General features: G+C 42.7%; 1 protein-coding gene across 2 annotated transcripts in view; it reads left to right on the top strand.

The window, feature by feature from the left end:
* ppp2r5d (protein phosphatase 2, regulatory subunit B', delta) overlaps positions 1 to 14,796 on the top strand; it is a 92,615-nt gene extending 77,819 nt beyond the window's left edge. For both annotated transcript variants that reach the window (XM_084321782.1, XM_084321781.1), the window contains exons 13-17: positions 2,289 to 2,390; positions 3,314 to 3,386; positions 10,817 to 10,864; positions 11,630 to 11,743; positions 14,559 to 14,796. In XM_084321782.1, coding sequence (XP_084177908.1) covers positions 2,289 to 2,390; positions 3,314 to 3,386; positions 10,817 to 10,864; positions 11,630 to 11,743; positions 14,559 to 14,696 — 475 coding nt within the window. In that variant the 3' untranslated portion in view covers positions 14,697 to 14,796. The remainder of the gene's footprint in view (positions 1 to 2,288; positions 2,391 to 3,313; positions 3,387 to 10,816; positions 10,865 to 11,629; positions 11,744 to 14,558) is intronic.
* The last annotated feature ends 79 nt before the right edge of the window (positions 14,797 to 14,875 follow it).

Genomic DNA, 14,875 nt, shown 5'->3' with positions numbered 1-14,875 from the left:
GGTCTATAAAAGAAGCTGCAACCTTGCAACAGTCCTTGATGCCGAGGATGATTGTCGCCAAGAGACTCATCTTTGCAGAATGGAAATCACCCTCTCTCCCTCCATCCAGAGATTGATGGGCTGATGGAACCAATTCAATAAAAACATTCTCCGCTATCTGGGCCCCATTTCTTGCTTGCCTAGACGAGGCCGGAGGAGAATGAGTAACTCCCCCAGCTAAATCCTCATGGCCCTTTGTTCGAGATCTAACCTGTGCATACCAGAGTTTATATAGAGAAAAACTTAAGACAATGTTGGTGAATGAGGTCCATTGTCTTAAGTTTTCTCTTACGACAACCTCCTTGGAAGTTCGTAAGAGAAAGGCAGACAGTTACCCCCGGATTCACCAACGCCTGGAGAGGTTGTCTTAACTTGCCAAATGATCGCAGCTGCGGACCCCTGAATGATCGTACGTCACTCATTCACAAGCTGGGGAGTGCGTTCTCGTAGACCCAATTTGCATACAGACACACCCCTCCAGCTCATTATAATGGGAGGGCTGTGTGCAAAACAAGGGTCGGCATTGCATGTGCTGATCCCCGTATTCAACAGGTAGCTGTTGAATCAAAATTCAATTAGATTCAAATGTATTGTCATCATACAGCAAAAATAGACTGTATGATACTCTATGCGCTGCATACAGTACACCAGCGGTGCCACGCTTATTATCTGACACCCTTGTTTGAGTATTACTGAAGTGATGTGTTTAGTTCTTGAGAGAAATTGTAAACTGTATCTAATAAGTGACTGAATCAATTAAGTCAAATTCATCAAAGTTTATTCATCCTACAGTACATCCCTGCAATTAATCGCTGTCGGACTTGGACAGCACGTCTATTGTCCGGGCGAGATGAACAGTGGAATGTTTATCCACTGGCTCTTACAATGTATACAATAAGCAATGTCCACAAATAAAAATAAAACCAACAATACATTTATTTATTCACCGTAATTTGCAGTGTTTGTGTAGTGCTGTTGTTTATTTTCGGACATCAAGATGCATCGTTGAGGCAAATGCAAAACGTAATTTTTTTTATCATACAAATATTGTCGTATTTATTATTGTCGATTATTTAATTCCAAGGATGTCTGTAGAGTCAATGGGAATGCGATCACCATGATTCCTCCCAAATAAAGCCATTAAGAACATGGTGCGCACCAGTCTGTCCGACTTACGACTGCTCTTCAGCGCTCCTAAATCCGGCTCTTGTTAAGAGCGAATCCCCGAAGGGACCGTTCGTGAATCCCAAAATCGGCCCGAAAATTTCTTAAGTGGAGCTAGGACAAAATGTGTTCTTAACTTTTGTCTTAAGTCTGTTGGTGAATGAGACCCAATGACCAGACATGAATAATTTCCACTGAGCTCATTCAGCACCTTCTTGAGATCAAGTGTACCAAAAAATCGAAGCGAATGAATAAAGGGCAGATGATTTACAGGGTTTTTTGTAGATACAGTACTGAATTTTGCCATCCGGACACATGGAATTTTAAATATGAATATAGAATATCAGGCCTATAAATGACCTTAATATGGCCAAGTCATACATCTTTGAATCAGGCCAAATCTCTTTCCAATGGCAGAGTTAAATCTGGATTTAGTACCACCAGGCACCCGTTACAGGGCAGCAAAGACCGTGAATGAAATCTACTGTAAGTACAGTTACTTTTGTATAATGTCTATATAGTTCCGCCATTTTTCACCAGATTGCAACGTGTTTTTTGTAGATGTTCACACAAATGTATAGAAATAATATACGTTGTAGTTTATGGCAATAACATTCAGGTTTGTTTGACCCGTGAGATATAATCACGAAAATAATACGAGAAAATTCACGTCAGCCCCTCCAGTTTAGACGGGCTGGTGTGAGTTGGGTAGTGTAGTTTTATGAAATTCGTCCATCGAAAGCCCCGGGTCTCCTCTTTCTTAGGACTGCAACGGTTTCATGACTGCTTCCTTTATTTGCGTCTTAATTAATCCGGTTTCAGATCCAATGCGCTGAGATTTCTCTAAACTCCTATTTTTGCTAACGCATTGAAATAGCAGTCGGTACGTTATATAGAAGAATAGGAAACATTTGAATTCAATGTCTTCATTCAGACCAGGGTAATAATACAAAAGCATGTCAACAATGTCTCGACCGTGGATGTCTCTCAGCGGTCACATCCCTTCATCTCCAGGCTACTCAGACTGAAGACTAAATGCTCCTTGAGGATGAGTGTCGGGTCACTGTTGTGGTTCTCTCCTGCAGGACCATCCACGGGCTGATCTACAACGCCCTGAAGCTCTTCATGGAGATGAACCAGAAGCTGTTTGACGACTGCACACAACAATACAAGGCCGAGAAACAGAAGTGAGTGAATGCCTACACACACACACACACACACACACACACACACACACACACGGTGTGTAGTTATATACAAATGTGCACGCACACACACACTTATATACACATGTGCATGCACAGGCACACACTCTCACACACAATTTTATTCTAGATCCAATGTGCAGAAGTGACTCTTTACTTCAATTGCGCGCAGTACACATGCTATACACACTACATACACAGACAGGCATGTACACATGATGCTATACACACTACATACACAGACAGGCATGTACACATGATGCTATACACACTACATACAGACATCTACACATGCTATACACACTACATACTCAGACAGGCATGTACACATGATGCTATACACACTACATACAGACATCTACACATGCTATACACACTACATACTCAGACAGGCATGTACACATGATGCTATACACACTACATACAGACATCTACACATGCTATATACACACTACATACTCAGACAGGCATGTACAAATTATGCTATACACACTACATACAGACATCTACACATGCTATACACACTACATACAGACAGGCATGTACACATGATGCTATACACACTACATACAGACAGGCATCTACACATGATGCTATACACACTACATACAGACAGGCATGTACACATGCTATACACACTACATACAGACAGGCATCTACACATGATGCTATACACACTACATACAGACATCTACACATGCTATACACACTACATACAGACAGGCATCTACACATGATGCTATACACACAAAGAAGCATCCACATAAACACACAGAGCGTCTTCAGAATGGACATGGCTACCTTGGTGAAGTAGCGGTCGCCCACCAGATAGACCAGACCAAACTGAAAGGAAAAGGCCTCTCTGTATTTTCTCAACGTTGTGTCGTGTTGCTGGTGCTTCACAGAGAGAAGTACAAGCTGAAGGAACGGGAGGACATCTGGCACAAGATAGAGGAGCTGGCCAAGCAGAATCCTCAGGTTACTCTCTCTCTCTCTGTGTCTCTGTCTCTCTCTCCCTCTATAAGTCGTATTCAAGTCGTTGTTTTTTGTGGGGCTATTTCAGTGTCTCTGTTTTCCTTTTTTTTGCTAGTATGGTCGACGTGGAATTGTAATACCACTAAGTGGTATTAAAACGGTCTTAAAAAGTCTAGAAGGTAACTTGTTGAGACCTGCAGATACCCTGAAGCTACTAACAAGCTCACATGGTTGTTGGGTGCTATCCAATCAATATATATATATATCCCTGCTCTCACTATCGGCATGATCACATAGCAAAAGCCTGGGCGTGTAGTCAAAACCATGACTGGAACGCAAATGTGTTTTTAATGGATGTTTCAGGCTGTCACTCTGTATTGTTAGCCACAAACTAGGGATGTCCGATATTATCGGCCTACCGATATTATGGGCCGATATCGGCATTAAAATGTGTTATCGGAAAATATCGGTATCTGTTTTCAATTTTTTTTTCTTTTTTTTTACATTTCTATAACCTTTATTTACCCAGGCAAGCAAGTAAGAACAAATTCTGATAATATTTATTGTCAAAAGTATGCATATTGTTGTGTTAATTCCACAACAAGAGATATGTAATGTTAATTACCTGAAATTATTAAATTTTTGGGGGGGGAGGGTGAACCCTGCATATATCGGTATCGGTTGATATCTGTATCGGAAATTAAGAGTTTGACAATATCGGTATATCGGTATCGGTAAAAAAGCCAATATCGAGCATCCCTATTTTTAATGGATGTTTCAGGCTGTCACTCTGGATCGTTAGCCACAAACCCATAAAAAGTCAGTGAGGTCCAGCGCCTGTCTGTACAAGCCAACTGAATCTCACTGAGGATCGACTCCATGGTGCACAGAGTAGATCACTGAGGATCGACTCCATGGTGCACAGAGTAGATCACTGAGGTTCCTGACCATCCTGACTTCCTGCTTCCGCAAAGCAAGCTGCTTTTTACTGTCGCTCCGCATTTTTTCTGCCTATCGCTAGTATAATGATTTAATACAGCCCTTTCAACTTTAATTACTCTGTATGTTAACTTCCAGTTCCTATGGTACTTCTCCAGAACTGTGAATTTTCTTATCTATTTAGATTTATGACCACAGTGCTCCATCCAAAGGACGAGTACGTGGGACGAGTACGTGGGAGGAATAGCGAGCCGTCTTATCAGCTACACACAAAGGACTACGCCGGCCACTGAAGGAGGATATTTATGAAAGAAGAGGAATACAGAGGTTTCCTTGTTATTTTGAGTTTTAACGAGACGGAAGACGACAGTGGTTTGGTCGTGTGAGTAATAGAGCAACGGACCGCTCCAGAGCAATGCTTAGGAGAGAGCGACGGATACCCCGGTTGAAGTGACCCACCATCACCACCACCATCACCACCATCATCACCACCACCACCATCATCATCACCACCAGCTAAGTACCTAGCTTAGCTTCAGTTTAGCCTAACCTGAAAAGACAGGAAATAAGGGAAGATGCCGGGACTCGGCTCTCCCACAGAATGTACTAACTGCTTGAAGATGAGTATGATGATTGTAGAGCTGGAGGCTCGGGTTTCTACACTGCACCAAATCCAACAAGATGAGCGACTCATTGACTCTATTTATGAAGCTACTACAAATACAGCCAACGATACCATGGTTGAGACCTGGCCTGGGCTAGTAGCTACAGTACAGCACCACCCAAAAGACGGTCCTTGGCACAAGCAAGGAGCTAGACCAAAGACCACCGTCAAGGATAAAAGGAGAAATAAACGAACCAGGAACACGACTATTACCTCGCCCCCGGTACCGCCAGGAAATAGTTTCAACCTACTCGCGGAAACACACATATCAACACCAAAAGCAAAGAGACATAGAAGCGTGGCTAACGACGCTAGCGAAGCAAACAGCGAGCGGAACGGAGCTCACGACGCTAATAGCAGGAATACCGGAGCTCACGCTAACACTAGCGAAGCAAACAGTTTGCATGCCGGAGCTCACGCTAATGCTAGCGAAGCTAACAGCCGGCACATCGGAGCACACGCTAATGAGGAGACGACGAGGAAAACAGAGCCACGAGCGACACGGCTAGCAAACACGACCCAGACCGAGCTAACGGCTAACAGCGAAGAGACTATCATGCGCCGAGGAGAACGTTGCGGTAGCCAACGCCGAAGGTACGGGACCAGCGTTAACATGCCGGCTATTGAGAAGGCTAACGAGGCTTTTCCAAGGCCACAGGACTGTGGTAAGAACCGGCAGACTAGGCCTAGCCCAAAAACAAACTGCCCCAAAACTGTTGGAAAGAAAAATGCTAACTTTACACAAAAAATAGACTGCATACTGATTGGAGATTCCACAACAAGGTATGTGGAGATGGCAAACACAGAAAATATCTGTCTAGACAATACATCTGTGAAAGAGCTGGCCGAAATACTTCCAACACTAATCAGACCGGGCATAACAAAAATTGTCATTCACTCTGGATCGTTTGACATCCTGCGAAAGAAGACTGGCACAGAGACTTTGAAAGACGATTTCACACGTTTAATGAACACACTAGACAAACATCAGTCTGTGTACATAGACACTAATGTGTCCATCAGTGGACCAATTGCATGCTTTCGCAGAGGACAAGAAGCCTTCAGTCGACTCCTAAATTTGTATTCATGGTTAGGGACTGCATGTCTTGTACACGGCCTGAAATTCATTGACAACTTCAATGTTTTCTGGAATAACCCAGAACGTTTTCAAAGAAATGGCTTCTTCCCAAATCGCTTAGGTTCAAAGCTCCTATCAGCAAACATGCGTCATGCCTTAATGGCCTCCAAGAATATTAAACTCATACCAGCACAAGAGATAATCACGAAGGACACAATCTCACCACGAATTGCAGCAGCAACACAAGGCGCCCCCCCCCCCCCCCCCCCCCCCCATATCACACAAGGCCATCTCGTCTGATCAAATGTCCCCGAAAGCACAGTACAGTCAGTACGGTGCAGTATAGCACAATTGCCATGCCATCTCTCAAAACATACCGGTAATCATAACCAGCCAGTGGCATGGTGAAAAAATATATACGCCATCAATGCATTTACCTGCTATTAACCTCAGGGCCATCAAGGTCAAGCCAAAGCAGGCCTCCTCTAAAGAAGTCCAACAAATAAAATTAGCTTTCCTAAAAGATCACTGAATAATAAAACATTCTTAGTAAATGATCTGATTAAAGAAAATTACTTAGATTGCATCTGCCTAGTAGAGACATGGCTAAATAATGACACAGCTACATCAATAATGATAGAAGCTTGTCCACCAGACTATAACTTTTTTCAAATACCCAGAAAAAATAAAAGGGGTGGAGGAGTTGCAGCAATCTTCTCCTCAAAACTCTTGTTTAGAATCACAGAACTAGGCGAGTTCATGTCAATGGAATATCTTGCCATTGAACTAAAAACAGAATCAACTATTATTGTCACAATATACCGCCCGCCTAGACACTCACCAATATTTATACAGGAGCTCTCTGAACTGATCTCACTATGCGTTACCGGATATGATAAGGTGATCCTAAATGGAGACTTGAACATCCATTTTAATAAGAAAACAGACTCCAAAACTATAGAACTAAAAAATCTACTGGATAGCTTTGACCTAATACAGCATATAACAAATGCAACTCACAGGCTTGGGAATACACTAGACTTAGTTATAACAACAACTGGGCTAAGCATAACAAATATCTCAATAACTGAATTACCTCTCTCCGACCATCACTGTATATTTTTTGATACTCAAATAACCCTTACTAAAACAAAAAAAGAAATCATAGTTAAAAAGAGGCTCCTAAACGACAAAGCTGAATCAAAGTTCATTGATCTTATCAGACTACATGAACCACACAATCATGACAGCTCTCTAAATGAAATGATAGAAAATCTCAATGATGCAATGTCATCTATATTAAATTCTGTCGCCCCATTAAAAACGAAAAAGAAGAAAACTAGAGCCTCGCCCTGGTTGAACTATAATGCTGTCAACAAAGAAAAAAGGAAATGTCGTGCAGCGGAGCGAAAATGGAGAAAAACAAAAACCACCATATGCTGTGATATATACAAAGATGCTTTAACTGCTTATAATAAAACCATCCGCTTAGCAAGGAAGGATTACTTCTCTAAAATCATTACAGAAAATGCTGGAAACTCCAGAATCCTTTTTTCCACTATTAATGTACTACTCAACACTGCCCCTACACCTCCTCAGTCATCAACGGTTAAGTGTGAAGAACTCGCACTATTCTTTAAGAACAAAATAACCTTGATCAGGGCCAGCATTACTCATGATGGAAATAAAGCTGATTGCGGCAAACCGCGCAATGTAACCATGAGAAGTTTCACATGCATCACATTAGATGTACTCTGCAAAACTGTCTCAGAATGTAACTCCTCCACCTCAGACATTGACCCTATACCTACAGCTTTCTTCAAACGGGTATTTAATAGTGTTTCAAGCCCTGTGCTAGATATCATAAACACTTCCCTTAGGACTGGTATTTTCCCAGATGCCTTTAAAACAGCAGTTGTAAAGCCATTACTAAAAAAAACTAACTTGGATAGTAATGAAATGGTAAATTATCGTCCAATATCCAACCTACCATTCATTAGTAAAGTACTTGAAAAGATAGTTTCCGTTCAAATAAATTCCTTTCTTGAAGAAAACAACATCTTAGAAGAATTTCAGTCAGGATTCAGCAAATATCATAGCACTGAAACTGCCCTCACCAAAATAATCAGTGACCTCAGACTAAACTCTGACGAGAATAAGATCTCCATCCTTATCCTGTTAGATCTCAGTGCAGCATTTGATACAATCGATCACGATATTCTAATCGATCGTCTTGAAAACCATGTCGGTTTCTCAGAACATGTGCTGGGCTGGTTTAAAACATACATCAGAGGGAGGAAATTCTATGTTAAACTAGGAGATCACATGTCTGATATATACGACAACAACTATGGAGTTGCACAAGGGAGTTGCTTAGGTCCTTTACTCTTCTCCCTTTACATGTTACCGCTGGGTGATATCATCAGAGAACATAATGTAGATTTCCATAGCTATGCGGATGATACACAACTGTACATATCTGCTGAACCAAATAATACAGCGATTAGCTCCATTACAGACTGCTTACTGGCAATAACTAAATGGATGAGTAAGAACTTCCTGAAACTAAACGAGAACAAAACTGAAATTCTAATTATCGGCTCCAAAACTAAAAAAGAAACATTAATAAAGAACCTGGGGGGACTAACCCCTTGCATCAAATCTGAGGTCACTAGTCTTGGGGTTATCATAGATTCAGAACTGAACTTCAATTCTCATATTAGCAAAGTGACGAAAACATCGTTCTTCCATCTCAGAAATATAGCAAAAGTACGACCATTTATTAATCAGAACGATGCTGAGAAGCTAATTCATGCATTCATATCTAGTCGGTTAGACTACTGTAATGCACTTTTCACAGGTCTCCCTAAGAAAACCACAGAGAGACTTCAGCTAATCCAAAACTCTGCAGCCCGACTGCTAACTAGAACCAAAAGGAGAGAGCACATTAGTCCAGTCTTAGCTGCTTTACACTGGCTTCCTGTAACATTTAGAATTTACTTTAAAGTCCTTCTCCTTACATACAAAGCTCTAAATTGACAGGGACCTAGCTACATCGCCAACACTCTAATAAATTACACACCAGCAAGAACACTGCGATCATCAGCTGCTGGACTACTAGAGGCTCCCAGAAGCAGTCAAAAGAGGATCGGTAATGCAGCCTTTATCAACTATGCCCCAAAACTATGGAACAAACTACCCCAAAACATCAGGGAAGCCAACTCGCTAGACATCTTTAAAAGACAGCTTAAAACCTATCTCTTTGCTCAGGCATTTCACTGATAGATATCTGCTACCACCTAGTGGCAAGAGGAAACATCAGGGATATCCTGACACAACTTGTATTTACCTGCACTATTCTTACCTTGCCTACTCTTGTACACTGCCTATCAAATTCATGTGTCGGTTATTGCACTTTTTACTTCTTACTGAAAACTGAATCATTTTAAACTATTTTTATTATTTGCTAGATCCAAATGTGAAACACTGTGATTATTTGTATTACTGAATAGAGAGCCTATTAGGATGCTAGATCCTAATGTGAAACACTGTGATTTGCCATACCTTGCTATGCTCGCTCATGCCTGTATTTTTTATGTCCGTTCTATTTTATAATTTTTTGACTATTTTTAAACTGAATCACTTTAAACTATTTTTACTATTTGTGTTACTGAAAACTGTAAGCGGAGAGCCTATTGGGATGCTAGATCCTAATGTGAAACACTGATTTGCCATACCTTGCTACCTGTCTATCTTTTTATGCTCGCTTATTCCTGTATTTTTTACTGTTGTGAAGCACTTTGAACTGCAACCCCTGTATGAAAAGTGCTATACAAATAAAGTTATTATTATTATCACTGAGGTTCGACTCCATGGTGCACAGAGTAGATCACTGAGGTTCGACTCCATGGTGCACGGAGTAGATCACTGAGGATCGACTCCATGGTGCACAGAGTAGATCACTGAGGTTCGACTCCATGGTGCACAGAGTAGATCACTGAGGATCGACTCCATGGTGCACAGAGTAGATCACTGAGGATCGACTCCATGGTGCACGGAGTAAGATTTCAATGAGCTGAAGTCAGCTCGTACAGACAGGAGCTCGACCTCATTGACTTTGCATTGGTTTGTGGCTAACGATCCAGAGTTGGCATGAGGAACGGCATGGCTTGTGTGTTGAGAAAGGTCTGTATGGATCAGCATTATTATTAGTGAGTAAGAAATAGGGCCAGGGTTACAAAACCTGGATGGATACCAGCCCATGAACTCCACGCTCTAGTTCTCTGAAAGCATTATTTAGCATTGTCATCATACCAACCTGTCACACTATTCACCTTAGATGTGAAGGTTATCGGAGCATGTAGGTGGAGGCAGGTTTAACAGGGGATAGCAGGGGATAACATGGTTTACCAGGGTTTAACAGGGTTGTTTAACAGGGTTTACCCAGGGTCTAACGGGGTTGTTTAACAGGGTTTACCCAGGGTCTAACGGGGTTGTGTTTTAATTAAATCTGTCAATTTCGCCTTTCTCCTTTTTTTCCTCCCTCGTCTTTTCTTCCAGACTGATCTAATTATCAGGTCTAATTGTCATCTCCTGTGACTTCAGCTCCTAGGGCAGTGGAAAGAAAGAGTTGACATTTTTAATTAAGGAAGCAGTGTGGTGTGTGTGTTTATATATATATATATATGTGTGTGTAAAGAGAGAAGACTGGAACAGAGGGAATTACTCCTAAATGTTTTCTGTCCCCTGCAGGTCAACAAGCTCCACCCCCTGCGCCCCGGGCTCCATCCACAGGAAGAGGTGACTGTGTTTCACATTACATTCATCTTCTGCCCTTTTTTATTTCACACTAGAGAACAGTAGAACAAAGACAGTAGAGATAACAGTAGAAAATACCTCAGTAGGAAATTGAACCCCCGGCCTGCAGTGTAAACAATATAATTAACTAAAGATATGATAAAAATAAACGTTGTAAAAAAAAAAAAAAAAAAAAAAAGTGCAGGTTTTGGTGGTTAAGAATCAGACACGCTTAGTGGTCAGACATTCCCACTGCTCCGTTGTTGAGCGAATTGTTGATTGTGGGGGCGGTGACTACAACCAGGGGCTGAGATACGCAGATCAGTGCCTTATTCACATCAGCAAAACAGTCAAATCAGAATGGCTTAGTTCACTGGGGGGAGGATCTTGTCTCATCTGAATTGGAGCAATCCGACAAAAAGAGAATCTGAGACACAGACATTGTTGATACAACCCCACATTGCTAGAAAACAATGCTAAACACTGGAAACGGCCATTTATAAGACAGGGGACCTTTAAGATTCAACCCTCTGAAGGTCTTGCCTGCAGTCATTCAGTGTGACAGATAACCACTCGGCGACACGTTGCAGATGAAAGTGTTCTGTTTACACTTGTGCTCATATGTCTGTCTGCCCTTGAGATGTGAGGAGTGCTGGACATAAGTGGGTATATCTCACTAGGTTTCCTCATTCATAACATTGTCTCTACTCTTTCCTGTGTGTGTGTGTGTGTGTGTGTGTGTGTGTGTGTGTGTGTGTGTGTGTGTAGTACATGATGTACAGTGAGAGTGGAGGTCTGGCTCTTTACTCCATGGAGACAGAAACACCTACAGCTGAGGACATACAGCTGCTGAAGAAGACTGTGGAGAGAGAGGCGACACCGGTAAGACAACTACACACACACACACACACACACACACACACACACACACACACACACACCGCTAGCCTTCCTCACCAGCTTGTTCAGTTTGAGATTCAAGAGGTTTATTTATCACATACATACCAGGGCATACAGTGAAATGCGGTTGGCCATGCCCGCTACGATTGTGCAAGAATACAATAGTAAATAGTAAATAAAATAAGTAGAATAGACATGATAAAATAGACATGTTAATAAATCCTGAGATAATTGCAAGACAATGTTGAGCTACGACTTAAAGGCACTGGGTCCTATGTACACGACTAAACAATATACAGTTTTACTTCTATGTCCCTATGCTATACTTGCTAGGGGTGGGAATCGCCAGAGACCTCACGATACGATACTATCGCGATACTTTCGTCACGATACGATAGTATCGCGATGCTAAATATATCGCGATACACTGAGTATTGCAGGGAAGGAAAACAATTTTATCACATTTTATTTATTACCTTTTTTCAACTGCAAAATAAAACTTTGTCAACATGTTTTATCTAATAAAATAAAGTTCAGTCTGTTCATCTCACTTCAATAATTTTTATTGCAGAACATGGTATTTTCTCAAGCAGACAGATGTAAACACTGTAATCTGTGTTGCATGTACCTGACAAACTGAACTGTTTGTATTAGTCATATTCCAACTTAACTGAATGCACATGTGTGTGTGGACTACTGTACTATTACAGGTATTGAAATGAACAATGCAACTTCCTTATACAAAAAAAAGTTTCTTTTTTATGAATAATTTAATATCGATACTTGGCGTCCCTGTATCGATACAGTATCGCCACGCAAAGTATCGCAATACTACTACGTATTGATTCCCCCCCCCCCCACCCCTAATACTTGCTATTACTAACTATACTATGCAATAATCACAACAAGTTATTTTCTTAAAGTGTCCTTTTTTCCCTTTCTTTAAGTGTCCTTTTCTTGTGTGTTTAAAGTGACCTATGGTTTGTTTGTGTGTGAGCGAGTGCAGAATGTGTGTGTCCATGTGTGCTTGTGTGTGGAGAGATCAGTGTTCTGAGGGCCTGAGGGAAGAAGCTGAGCCTGAGTCTCTCTGTTCTTGCTGCGTATATGCGGAGGCTCTTGCCTGACCGCAGCAGCTTGAACAGGCTGTTGTTGGGGTGGTGAGGGTCTTTCATTATTCTGCAGGCTCTGGATTTGCACCTCCTGTTATATAAGTCGTGCAGGGCTGGTAGTGCAATACCCATAGTACACTCTGCTGAGCGCACCACTCTCTGTAGGGCCTTCCTGTCCTGTGCCGTGCTGTTCCCAAACCAGGCAGTGATGTTCCCAGTCAGAATGCTCTCTACAGCCCCGGAGTAGAAGGAGTGGAGTATCTTCCCTGATACTCTGAACTTCCTTAATTGTCTCAGGTGGTAGAGGGGCTGTTTCACCTTTTTTACCACAGTGTCTATGTGAGTTGTCCATGTCAGGTCCTCTGTGATGTGGACTCCCAGGTACTTAGAACTGCTCACCCTGTTTACTAGGGGTGTAACGGTACACAAAAACCACGGTACGGTACGTACCTCGGTTTTGAAGTCGAGGTTCGGTAAGGGTTTTTGGTTCAGTGGGGGAAGGTTGGCTTTCCATGTTCCACTCGGGAATAGTGTGCAGTGTGTAGTGTGCAGTAACTAATTGTACTTGTAGGGCTGTCAACGAATATTCTATATTGAAATTAATAATCGACTTGTACATTTTTATTTAAATTTTTTATAATAATTATTATATTAGATTGTGGGAAAAAAAAACAGCCCCCGGTGGGCGGTCGTTAGTGGTTAACTTTTAACATTGTTTTCGTTCGGTACACTACACAGCCGTACGGTACGGTACACACTGAAACGGTTCGGTTTGGTACGGATACGTGTACCTTTACACCCCTACTGTCTATGATAGCCTCATTTATCCACAGTGGCTTGTGTGTCCCCTGCTGTATTCTCCTAAAATTCACGATCCACGGTTTTACCAATGTTCAGGAGTAGGCTGTTATCCCGGCACCAGTGTGCCAGTACATCAACCTCCTCCTGGTAGGTTACATAGCTAGTCTTCCTCACCAGCTTGTTCAGTTTAACTCTCACCACAGAGCTAGTCTTCCTCACCAGCTTGTTCAGTTTGACTCACCACAGAGCTAGTCTTCCTCACCAGCTTGTTCAGTTTGACTCCCACTACAGAGCTAGTCTTCCTCACCAGCTTGTTCAGTTTGACTCACTACAGAGCTAGTCTTCCTCACCAGCTTGTTCAGTTTGACTCCCACTACAGAGCTAGTCTTCCTCACCAGCTTGTTCAGTTTGACTCACCACAGAGCTAGTCTTCCTCACCAGCTTGTTCAGTTTGACTCCCACTACAGAGCTAGTCTTCCTCACCAGCTTGTTCAGTTTGACTCACCACAGAGCTAGTCTTCCTCACCAGCTTGTTCAGTTTGACTCACCACAGAGCTAGTCTTCCTCACCAGCTTGTTCACTTTGACTCCCACTACAGAGCTAGTCTTCCTCACCAGCTTGTTCAGTTTGTTGGTGGAGTTGATGTAGACCCCCCCCCCCCCCCCCCCCCCAGCGTACCACAGCATAGAAGAGGACGCTGGCTACTACAGACTGATCTATTGCACACATTGGAAAACAACCTGTATGCTGTGTGGTGTCTCAGTGACCTTTAACCTGCCCTCTCTCTGTCTCTGTGACCTTTAACCTGCCTTCTCTCTGTCTCTCAGTGACCTTTAACCTGCCCTCTCTCTGTCTCTCACTGACCTGTGTCTCCTCTTGTCCTCCAGGGTATGAAGGACATGAAGAAGGACAAGGTCTTGACGCGGCGGAAGTCTGAGCTGCCGCAGGATGTCTACACCATCAAAGCCCTGGAGGCACACAAGAGAGCCGAGGAGTACCTGACGGCCAATCAGGAGGCGCTCTGACAGGGGGCAGTACCTGACGGCCAATCAGGAGGCGCTCTGACCGGGGGGAGTACCTGGCGGCCAATCAGGAGGCACTCTGACCGGGGAGAGTACCTGGCGGCCAATCGGGAGGCGCTCTGACCGCCGGGGAGGGACGCTAGCTTCTGAGCCTGACTCCTCCCCCCCCCCCCCCCTCACTC

This window comes from Notolepis coatsorum (genome assembly GCF_963971535.1).
Source record: "Notolepis coatsorum genome assembly, chromosome: 9".
Classification (NCBI taxonomy): Eukaryota; Metazoa; Chordata; class Actinopteri; order Aulopiformes; family Paralepididae; genus Notolepis; species Notolepis coatsorum.
Note: the sequence above shows the minus strand (reverse complement) of the source record. Positions and strands in the feature narration are given on the sequence as shown.